This window comes from Phaenicophaeus curvirostris, chromosome 1, assembly GCF_032191515.1.
Source record: "Phaenicophaeus curvirostris isolate KB17595 chromosome 1, BPBGC_Pcur_1.0, whole genome shotgun sequence".
NCBI classification, from domain to species: Eukaryota; Metazoa; Chordata; class Aves; order Cuculiformes; family Cuculidae; genus Phaenicophaeus; species Phaenicophaeus curvirostris.
This window is the reverse complement of record NC_091392.1, coordinates 139015102-139027211: the sequence shown is the minus strand read 5'-3', so window position 1 is coordinate 139027211 and position 12110 is coordinate 139015102. Positions and strand designations below refer to the sequence as shown.

Sequence of the window (12110 nt, the reverse complement as noted above, 5' to 3'; positions counted from 1 at the left end):
ACCAGTCTGAAATGGAACCTATGGAAATCTGGTATGCTGCAAAGTATTCATTCAATTCCTAAGTAATAAGGCTCAAATTTCTGCTGGAAATACATGGGTGAAATCAAGTAAGTGAAGAACTCAAGAATCCCACAGAAAGGTACAAAGTGCTTTGTAAAATTACATTCCTATCACAGAGCTTTTTGAAAAGGTTTGTTAACATTATTATAATCATCACTCTATGCAATGAAAAGATACACTCTATTAAAAAGTAAAATACAAATCGTGCTTCCATAAAAATACTGGCTTTAGTTTCAGGTCAAAAGAGCATAATATCAATCCACAAACTTCAGAAAACACTTAATACATTTTCTGTTTACATACAAATGCAAAGCTGCTGAAACATACCTGAATTTCTGCAGTTATAGCAGCATTTAGTGCAGACTCCAAGCCTCCATCAGCCATCAGGCTACCCACCAAGAGGTCAATCATAAATCTACGGCCTGGACTTACATTCATTTCATTTCCTGAAACTAAGAATGGAAGAAGCCATTAATGAACTAGAAATGCAAGCACCAAACAAAAAGGTTTAAATCTCAGGACTAACCTGCACTGGGTAAGAGCGCTGAGAGAGCCCTAGCCCGCTCTTCTGCTGTTGGCAGTAACACAGACCACCCACTCTGCAGCACTGCTTGAGCAGCTGATTGCACAGTATTAAGAACACCAGCATTGCTTGCTAATGTTACCACTGTCTGTTTCAGGCTGTTGAGCAGGATACTGCCCAAACCTAATCCAAGACACTCTGGATCTACTTGATGACTAATGGCAGCATGAAGCTGAAAAAAAAGAAAGGGGGGGAAAAAAAGGCAATTTTTAATTAAGAGGAGATGTGAACTTAAAAAAGAGTGGTCAATCCTGGAGCAATCAAGTAAGTTCATTGACCAAGATACAAACCTTCAGCAATCTGTAAATTTAAAGGGAAATGCTGGCTTGCCAAAACACATACTGAATTTAAACTAATACTCAGCAATTATGAAATATATTTAGCTACAAACCCCTAAAATTCTGAACGATAACCACCTAAAGAATAACCTAAACTGTTTCTACTTCACTATAGTATGTTGTACACTAGAGAAGCAGCATATCTTCAGTGACTGTCAGATACCTTCTAAAGAGGACAGACAATCTTAAAAAAAATCTCTTTAAGTTCCTTACAAATGCTCAAAGCCTCTGCATATATGAGCTTATTGAGTGAGTATACAAGGCTCAATACATTTACACTATATTTTTATAGTTCATTTTTAATGAGATTCAAAAAGCTGCCAAGAAGAAAAAAAAAAGAAAAAACCCTAGCTGTCAAATTTCAAAGAACAGGAACTGAGGAATTGATATTGTATTTATTTCACTTTTTCTAATCAATTCAACAAATGTTTCAAAGCACATTAAGACCACTTTTAGCATCCAAGCAATTTACTGAAACATTTAGCTCAATGACAGTTCTGTGTGTAAGAAACTGAAGGTACCTGAAGCCTTAGAAGGTTTAGTGTTGCCACAGCCATACATTCCTTCTCCTGAGGAGGGGGCCAGTCTGAAGAGCCATCCATGCCCTCCGTCACTTGTCTTAGTAAAAGGTCTAGCTGCTCAAATGTCATGGTGCAAACATCCACCACAAAAGGCACCCGCAAGCCTATTGACCATTCTGAACAGGACGACCAAGCAAAGCTCTGTAAATGGAAATAGTATACAAAGTTCAACAGGTATTTCCCAAATGTAAGATGATTCTGATGAGAGATAGAGAAGCGTAAAGCTAACATCTACAGTAATGGAAAACACAGAAATCGTATCAATACATCTTTTGAAGAGCACCATCCACTTGCATCCTTGTAAACACCCATGAAACCCTATCAATTCCAGATAAGAACTCATTATGTTTTCTGAAGTGCTATTAGGCCAGATCAGACACATTTACTGCAGGAAACACTCTGCTTGACAACCCTTCTACCACTATAACAGACAAAAAACCAAAACAGGGAAATAGCTACTTCTCAGAATACTCAGAGGGGAAGTTAGTCATGTCTTTTTGGCAGAGGAATTGCACGAGGTTTGTTTTTTATTAAGCCTTCATTTATACAGAATAAGAAACAAGAAGAATCATGCCAGCACAGAAAGAGGGCCTGCAATGAGTGTACAGAATTTGTGTCAGTAAGAGACAAAGACAAATCATAGTTAACAATTCAAAAATAAAACTTACCTGAGCAGGCCCACAAGCAATTCCAACGATATGCTTTGTGTCTAATCCTGGGAGAGCTGTGGGCTCTGGTTTGGTGATCCGCAAAGTATCAAAATGTTGACATTGATCATTGCTTCCCCAGCTATGCACTTCACTATCTTCAGTCAGTGCTAAACAATGGGTAGATCCAGCTGCCACATCTATCACTTTTTTTCCTGATAGGAAAGTCAAGTATTGAAATTGCAACTTAAATACTACAATCATTAACAAAAAAATATCAGAAGTAAGGAACCCTGCTAATTATAACCATACCTAACTATGAACACATTATGGATCTCGAGTCTCACCTTTGCCTTAGCAGTGGATAGGAAGAGTAGAGCAGAAGCAAAACCAAGGAAATATATAAAGATTCTTAAGAGACAGCTCAGGCATAAAGGTTTAAAAGTTTTTAAAAAATCTCCTATTTTGTTTCCCTTCTACTTAAAATACTTTCTCAGGAAGATTACATTGTTATATTGTAAAACTTATAGTGTAGTCATTAGTTCACGTTTTACTTTCAATCTGATCATTCATCGTAGGTGAAAACAATTTTAGGAAAGAACACAACAAAAGCAGTTTCTTCCTCATCTTCCCCTACAAAACCTCAGGCTTCTCACAAATGCAAGAAATAATCTTTACTATGTTACAAAATAGTGAAAATACTGGCATGAACTCGACTTCAACAACATTACTTGTTGCCTGTGATTTAAATTTATTCCATTCAACACGACTTAACCTAAGCGCATATATATATTATTTGCATGATAATACAAAAATGTTTTAAATAAGCGTTTCCATGAAGCTAATAAAAGAAAAGCAGTAAGAATAAAGAGAATACAAGACAAGACAAGCAGCATTTAAAGTCATAACACAGTGGCCCCAAGTCTGCTAGAATTCTAAAGATTTAAATGTGGAAATGATGGAAAATGCATACTATGATCTTTTTCAATGCAACCAGCACAAAATATAGAAAGTACATGGTACAACCATTCTTAAAGTTGAGATCATTAGTGTCTGGTAACAGGTTCCAATAATGGCAAAAAGAACTTCAGAATGTTTCCAGCTCTGATAATTACCTTTCAAGCCTTCAAGCAGTTTGGGATACCGAACATGCTCTTCCGTTCCATGCCCAAGTCTCTGATTGTCACCTTTTCCCCAGGTGTAGACCTGGCCATCTTTGGTTAAAGCAATAGAAAACTGACTCCCACAGCATACTTTCACAATGTCCAAATCCTGAAGTTTTTCTATCAACTTAGGAGTCTTGCAGCCATCACTGCCTCCTCTTCCCAGTTTTCCATAATCTCCATCACCCCAAGACCACACTTGTCCTTTAAACAGAAAGCAAAAAATATTGCATTGTTTTTCCATGTGATGATGTTACCTGTTTTGACAAACAAGTTTTTAAAAATCTGAGAATATATACTAAGCACAATTTTCAGATTATAATTTAAGAATAACAGTTATGAATTAATCTCTAATAGCTCATGAAAATAGAAGAAAAAGATTTGAATTTTTTTCACATTGATAAAACCAAATCTGGAAAGCGTAAGACATAACATGTAATGAAAATTCATCAGCGTACAGAAGTCCTTCTTAAAAATATATGAAGTATAGGGTTTACTGCAAATCAAGCCTGTGATTTTTAATTAAAAACTGCCTTCTTTCATTATAAGGTGTTATTTATAAGATCTTGCAAAATCCTTTTCCACAAACATCCAAACAAAACAAAACTAAGTGCCGTTGTCACACCACATTCCTTTGAAATATGCTACTAAATCTAATCCCTGATGTAGGAATTTAGAAATAGTCAAGTCATTCTGCATCTACTAGAATTATGGTTCAAGAATGGTAAAGCTATGCATGTCCAAAAAAGAAATTCTTGTTTTAGACTCTGGTGCTCCCTAATGCATAAGCTGGTCTCTAAGGTACTCTGAGGAGTAATGGAAGCACGCAAGGAGGAAAACAAAATAAAAAAAATACGCATATAAAAATCCGTTTCCATGTCCTGAATGAGGATATATTATATACAAAATCTAAAGACGCACATACATCCCCAAAAGGAATTTCAGCTTCAAATTCTTACAGAATTCAAGCCACTAGAAATTACCATAATATCTGCAGTATAAATATCTTCAGAATGAAAGAAAGACAAGGTAAGCTTCCTAAAAGTGTTAAGTTGTACATCGCTACTAACCATTTTCAGTAACTGCAAGAGTCTGAGCATCGCCACTCCCACAGGACACATCAATAACTTTGAGTCCTTTCAGTCCCGTGACCAGCATTGGGATGGTCTGATCTTCACTGGAACCTTCAAAACAAAACAGTTCTGTGAGAAGCAAAACTAAGAAGGCCGGGTAGGTTCTTTTGTTGGAATATGTTTTATTTTTGCTCTAGGGCCTTTTGTTGTGCGTGGATGCGGGGTATTGATTTGATTTTGTCTTCAGATTTGAGCATCTTGACTAAGCTCCATGTTAGATACCTAAGAAACCATATGTGATTTAACCCACGAGATATTCTTTGCTTTACAAGGAAGGGAACATAGAACAGTATATTCTTCTTCTGCATCCAACTGCTTATTTTCACAGAACTCATAGAAATTTAGTGGTTTTGAGATGATCTGTCCCATAATTATTTCAATTCATGTGAAAGCACATACGTTTCTCAAATCAGCTTTAAAGTAAGTTGGATAAAAGATCATTTGAGACAAGCACTAAACAATTCTTTGACTAACAACTTTAAGGTATCAAGTAACATACCATGACCAAGCCTGCCATAGTTTCCTCGTCCCCAAGTATATAGTTCTCCTTCAGCAGTAATGGCTGCACTGTAGGTGCTTCCACATGCAATATGAACAATATGTTTCCCAGCTTGCTTTCCAGATAAAGCAGATATCATTTTCGGTTCTTCCAGGGGTCTATTTAAAGAGAAGGTGAAATGTTTCACAAAAGGCAATCTGATGAGTAGATAATAAAAGGTGTGACATACTTGGTAGAAAACAATTGGTGCAGTTCTACCTGCAAACCTTATTAATAGTCTGAAGTATTAAGATACAGATAAATAAGACAAAAATTGAGTTCAGATAGTTCAACAACATACTGAATGAATGCCTGAATACTATGATTTCTATTTCCAATTAAATTAATGCAGTGTTTTTTAAAAAAATATTTGTTTTTTTTAAAAGAAAAACTTTTAATTACTGTAGCCAAACAATTATTTTCATGGCACCCTCGTGTAGTTCCTCCCTTTCATTACAAGGAATTCAGCACTGGGGGAAGACACACAAAACCTCTAAAACATATTGATGTACACCACCTAGAGAACACCCCTGTAGAAGACTGCTTGTACATAAAAGCAGGACAGTAATGTTATTGTTTAACGCAGCAGAAAAAAGGAATGATACATGCAACATGACTGCACAGGAAACAATGACCCCACTCCATAGGAGAAAATGTGCTCTGGATTCATAAAACCATAGATAAACGGCCTAATAACAGCGCAACCACTATATCCCTCTAGCTACAAGTGTTCAGAAAGCAGCATTAATACAGAACTGGGAATATTACAAGCAGAGAAAACACGCAGGGAGAATGCGATATCTGTTCAAAACCAAAAGAAAAACGTAAAATGCTGACCGTATTTATATATACAACAGCTCCGACTATGAATTCAGAACAGGGGCAAATAAATGTTACGATTATTTGTTACATACACTGTATCCCCATGACCTAGTCTTCCACCATCTCCACAGCCCCAAGAGAAAACTTCACCATTTGCTGACAAAGCAAGATAGTGATGCCCATCTGAATGCGCTGCTATCTTCACAATATTTCTGGAAGCTAGACTCTGCACCAGCTGTGGTCCCTGCGAACCAAAACAAAAGCAATACACTTAGAAATTGCTTACATTTTCTGTCATTTGCCTATATATAGAACAAATAGGTACAGTTTTCTTAAAGCTTTATCAAAACTGTGCACTCAAATTAATGAGGTAAAGGTATATAGAAAAAAATTTTAAAAAAGGTCAAATCTACTATTCAGGTGATTGTGTTCCCATCTGTAAAAGGTGTTCACTATGCATGAAAATGGTGCTTATGTTAATCTCACAGGCAATCTTACTGACAAAAGCTTTGGTTACAGTACAGATTTGTCTGAGAAACCACATAGTTAGTGTGGTTATTTCACTAAAGTAAAATCTATTTCACATCTGCCAATTTCTACAGCTGTTACCAAGGCCAGCATACCAATGAAAGCAATCATTGTATTCATCACCTCTAGCCTGACAAAATTTACTGAAACCAGATGCATTTAATCAAATCAATACATGAGAGCAAAATCACTATTCCTGAAAGTTCAACAACATAGAAGCTCACAAAAATCAGCATGTATCCACCTACTTTCCCCAAGATACTGTCAAGAGTTAAAGGAGCAGCCTTGTGCTATAAAGTAAAACAGAAGTGAACACATTTTTAAAAACATGTCAAGAAACTCACCAGAGTATCGCTGTTGTACGCTTGTGTGTAAACTCGTCCATTCCTAGATAATATTAGAAAACGTTTCTCTGCACAGGCAACCTGCACAACACCAAGATTGGCAAGACCTTCGCATTGAATCGGACCACTCACATTAGCGTAATATTTCCAACCTATTAAACCCCAAGCAATGACTTCTTGCAGAGACCCCTAGAAAATAAAAAATTCTGTAAGTATTAGTGTTGAAATATGCAACTGAATAAAATCCATATAGCAGATTTTTTAAAAACTTTTCTACACCAAATACACTCAAATCTGTGACAGTCATTACTGCCAGTAGCCAATAAAGCTTACTTTCTATAAGATATCAAAAATAAAGAATTGCATGCATCACCTCCAGGTTTAGTCTGCTACAGTAAGTGTTCAGAGATTTTTCAAGCTGGAAAGTTTAACATTTACTTTTTTCTTTATTTCTTTTTTTTTTTTAAATACATCAGACTCCAAACATTTATGAAGTCTGGTCTTGAGCATTCACTCTGATAAACACAAAGAACAGTGTAAAACATGGCCAAATTAGCCACAGTGTTGTGGTAAGAAATAATGGTCCATAAACCACAGAAATATACTCCAAGACTGACTCAAAAGAGCACTGATGTAATAAAAGATACCAAAGTAAGAAAAGTTTGGGCAACTCAAGGTTATCTTGTGAAAATCAAAAGGAAATCTGAAGAATCTTAGAATTTGTTTTCCCTCCAAACTGAAACTCAGTTATACTTCTAGGAAAAACATCTTACTAGATTTGATGTTGAAAATAGTTACCTTATGAGATGTAGGAGAGCTACACTGTGGCGGCATACATGGGGTGGCTAGACGATCTAAATGGGCCATTATCACTACAGCTGTTTGTCTTAGATCAATCGCTAGCTCATTGTCCTGTGGTAAAGTCAGATACCTTAGAAAACTTTCGTTTGGGCTCAGAGGGTAAGTCAGGAGCTAGAAAAGAAAAAAGAGCAGTCAGAAGAATAAAGTATTTCTTTGCCACTACACATAGAGTTAACATGATGTATTTTAGATGCTGAGTATCAGCACAAATTTAAGAGAAACGAAAATAACTCTGCACATCCTTTTTCTTACAGTAGAGGAAAATTCCAAACACATATGGAGAAAATACAGTCAGACTGTGAATAGAAAGTTACAAGCATAATAGAACTGACACACTATGTTTTATCAACCTAAGTAATATTCACTAAGAGTCATAGTTCAATTAACTTCAAACTCAACTAAATAAAAGCAATCTGAATATGCAGAAAAGTTAACTGGCCACATCTCGAGGTTAATTACCACAAAGGCATTAACTCTGAAACATAATGCTTACCCTCTAACCATACTATGAAAGCCAATGAACAGTGCTATATACACATTTTAAATGGCAAACACTACTGCAAATTTTGTTCGGATAGTTTTATAATGATTTTAGCCAATTATTTAGCCAATGATTTAGCCAATGATTTTTGAATTTGATACCAACATAACGCCCCTCTCAAATAATCCAAGAGTGAGTACCTGAATGTCCTCCTCGGTATTGGGCACATCTTTATTACATATTATGCTCTGAAATCTTTGTAGCAAAGGTAGAAGGGGTGCACTTGTTCCCTGTGCAGATCGCTCATTATCAGTTTCCCTTGTTCCATTATCCCAAAGTTGAAGCAACAACATAACAGCAGACAACATCTGGCTGAAAGAAGCAGTTTACATCTTCTATTAATAAGTATTCCTAAAAACATCATTTTAGTTTAGCCATACAATTCACTTTCTACATTTTCAAGTTCAGTTTTCCATTTCAAACAAATTATCAAAATATCAAAAGTGGATTTTCCAGTCTAGCTAACGTAAGATTTTGATTGCCACTGCATCACAGAAAACGTTCATATGCTTTGAACCATAATTATTACCTTAAACCCAAACCCATGACAACTGAAGACGGGCATATTCCAGTAGATAGTGATGATTAAAAGTCAGAGTACTCATGCTTCTCACCTTAGTGTACCTCTCTGCACTGCCAGTTCTAGCAATATGGCAAGTGCCAAGTGCTGGTCTTGTAATGGAATGTTTCCTGGCCCCTTGGTACTGGGAGTTCCATGCACATCTCTATTTAAAAGTCAAGCAATATAAATTAACTAAGAAATAATTGGAAACAATACATATATTTTCTTACCAAAAGCATCTACAAAACACCAAAAACCACTAAATTTACACAAAAAGATAAAATTAGAAGCAGCTGACGAGAAAAACTGACATCCTCCACACAAGATAAAGTTTTAGTGGCAGCTAGGCTTTAAAACTGCCCCAAGCTTCACCATCTCCCTATAGCTCTTTTAAATATGCTAAGAAGATGACAAACGTTTTTCATGGGTGAAATTAAAATATTCTTTATGACACTCACTATAAGAATGTAGTTCCAGTATTCAAAAGAGAATTAATTTCTGGCAACTATTGTAAAAGGATAACTTTAAGCCTCTTTAAATACCAGCGAAAAGCAGGGGACTGTTCTAAGTCCAGTATGAGTGTATTATCCCTCATATGAACATGGATCTGCAATATTTGACTATACCAGAAAGGCAAAATTAAGTGTACATGTATATTGCATTACCAAAGCACTCTTCATGTGGATACTGTTTACATTAGTGAAACACTATTTTTCAGGTAAGTCTACAGTGTATGCAGTGATTCAGAAAACTCAAATTCAGATTTTTCTTAAAACAGCTAAACGAATTAAATCATATTTAAAGAGCATCATTTCAACAGTTCATGTAATTTTTGCTCTTATAACAAAATTAGAAGGAGGAAAGCAAAGTTTCCATCTTCCACAAACTATTACATTTATACCACCAGCTGCTAAAAGATATAAGTTTGCCATTTAACAACTGCTTCAGTAATGCACAAAAAACAAAAACTTACCCAGTCACAACAGACCTTAGGAATTTAGTAGCTCTTTCCACCACTTCCAACCATACAGAAGATACAGTCCCTTCATCAAAAAGGGAGGCCTCTGGTAGAGCTCTGAGTGCATCAAGTGATTCCTGTAACAATTCACTGCACAGGTCTGCATCTTCACCTAAGAAACACAGTAATACTAGTTACAATTCCATCTTCACAGAACTTAGACATTTTTTTTACACAAAGTTTTGTGGATTTTTTTTAACCTCAAACTTGTAAGTCACTTAATTTGTACAAAGCTCTCAATTTTCACACAAACACTTTGACTGCCAGACTTCTGAAAAAGTATCTGCTTTACAATAAATACATTCAGAAAGGTGACAACTCAAAATAGCTCATTCCACTATGCATCCACCGAGGAAATGAGAAGAACTAGGTCTGGCTGGACCACAGTGAGCCGAACAGCTGCCATCTGAACAAGAAGCACAGACTGAGACAAACAGGGAGATTAAGGTGGCACAGATGACAATTCTGCCAACCTGTGCAATTTGACTATCACTGGCAAGTACACAAATAAAATACGTTTCGCACTACTGCTCCAAACTCCTTTTTTAAGCTGCTACTGTCATACAGTAATACAGTGGATTGACCCTGAAGAATAAACGTAGCTTCTGTGAAACCTGGCACTAAAAATTTGTTCTTTTCATTAAACCCACATTTGCCTTCCGAAGCACGAAAGCATCCCAGCACAACACGGCACTGGTATTGGCTTGGATAGACAGCTTGAATGGCTTTGAACAGCAAAAGTATTGTTAGGCATAATGTCGCGTAAACATAAAACAATTATTCAAATTAACAATTATAAATGTACAGTTCTATGCAAATACTTAACACACACACACACACACGCTTTAAAGAATGATTTGCCTTCCAATGAAAAAAGTATGCGATATGTTACAGAATAGACCCACCTGACCTCCAGGCTCTACGGAGAAACGCAAATGCAAATGAAAGTGCTGCTCGGGATCCAACTCGTGCAAGTCCTTCTACACCTTTGCCTACAGGTCTTGGACTAAATAAAACCATATATGCATTGTCTCAATATAAATTATATAATAACAAGATATATCTATATTATTATTTGAATAATTTGTATAGTTGGCAATTTTATAATTTAGATACATGCACACACAGATGATTATACAATTTCTTGTATAACTTCTTGTAATTCTCTTGAGAACAAAGGTGATCAACATCAAAATGTGAACAACCAAAATTCAACTTCACCTTCTTCAAAGAACAACCACTTCAATCCTCAACATCAAAAAGCTTCACAGAGAAAAAAATAAACTAGACTGGCATAACTGACTGCCAACACAAAGGTGTCTATAGCTACTCAGAGTGAAATTACGATGGTGTATTCGAAATACACAGACATATGACAATTCATGTGCTCATTACTAAGGACTGTTTTACTTCTAGTTAATTTGGACTGTGTAAACTATGCTTATAAGCTTTTTTTTTTTTAATGAAACTTCCACTACCGATAATTTCATCAATTTTGTCACTGCTTAGCTTTCTATTCAAGTGTCAATGTTAGAAATCTCTCTTTGCAGCTTCTGTATTTTCTGTTAGTTTTTCTTTTTGTGCAAACAATTACATTATGTAAGCTTTCCTTTGCATTTAACGCAGGAGATTCCCTGCTGCTTTGTCTCAGAAAGACATCAACAATTCTGTTTTCTTTATAATCTCACATCAAAAGAAAGTGAACAGCTTAGGACTTCAAGACAGAAAAAAATTAAATTAGCATTTTTTGCAGTCTGATAACTTCAATATACCAGTGCTCCTTCTAATCAGAACTTAAAGTTTTCAGAGAAAGCATTATCCAGAAACAAATGTCATTGTAATAACATCAATGCCATAATCAGAGTCATAAAATAGTTTGGGCTGGAAGGAACACTCAAGTCATCCCATCCAACCTCTCTGCAGTAAGCAAGGAGATCTTCAACTCTATCAGTCTGCTCAGAGCCCCATCCAACCTGACCTCGGATGTTTCCAGAGATGGGGCTTCCACCACCACTCTGGGCAACCTGTTCCAGTGTTTCACCACCCTCAACATAAAAAAAATTTCTTTCTTAAACCTAATCTAAACTCACTTTCTTTTAGTTTGAAACCATTACCCCTTATCCTATCACAAACCTTCTTAAAAAGTTTGTCCTCACCTTTCTTATAAGCCTCTTTCGAGCTCTGAAAGGCTGCAATATGGTCCCTCCAGAGCACTCTCTTCTCCAGGATGAACAACCTCAACTCTCTTAGCTTTTCATCACAGGAGGGGTGTTCTATCCCTCTGATCACTTTTGTGGCCCTCCTCTGAACCTGCTTCAACAGGTCCATGTCCTTCCTGTCCTGAGGGTTCCACAGCTGGACATAGTACTCCAAGTGAATTCTCACCAGAGT

The 12110-nt window shown here is 36.3% G+C and overlaps 1 protein-coding gene across 2 annotated transcripts in view; it reads right to left on the bottom strand.

Annotated features, from left to right (window-relative positions):
* HERC2 (HECT and RLD domain containing E3 ubiquitin protein ligase 2) overlaps nt 1–12110 on the bottom strand; it is a 112155-nt gene that overhangs the window by 70528 nt on the left and 29517 nt on the right. The window contains exons 6-19 of one of the 2 annotated variants that reach the window (XM_069875964.1): nt 10625–10725; nt 9675–9831; nt 8754–8864; nt 8280–8451; nt 7536–7709; nt 6738–6926; nt 5958–6109; nt 5005–5162; nt 4443–4556; nt 3325–3576; nt 2231–2424; nt 1503–1703; nt 587–815; nt 388–512 (exon numbers count right to left, since the gene is read on the bottom strand). In XM_069875964.1, coding sequence (XP_069732065.1) covers nt 388–512; nt 587–815; nt 1503–1703; nt 2231–2424; nt 3325–3576; nt 4443–4556; nt 5005–5162; nt 5958–6109; nt 6738–6926; nt 7536–7709; nt 8280–8451; nt 8754–8864; nt 9675–9831; nt 10625–10725 — 2329 coding nt within the window. The remainder of the gene's footprint in view (nt 1–387; nt 513–586; nt 816–1502; nt 1704–2230; nt 2425–3324; nt 3577–4442; nt 4557–5004; nt 5163–5957; nt 6110–6737; nt 6927–7535; nt 7710–8279; nt 8452–8753; nt 8865–9674; nt 9832–10624; nt 10726–12110) is intronic. The other variant, XM_069875973.1, reaches the window with a different exon arrangement.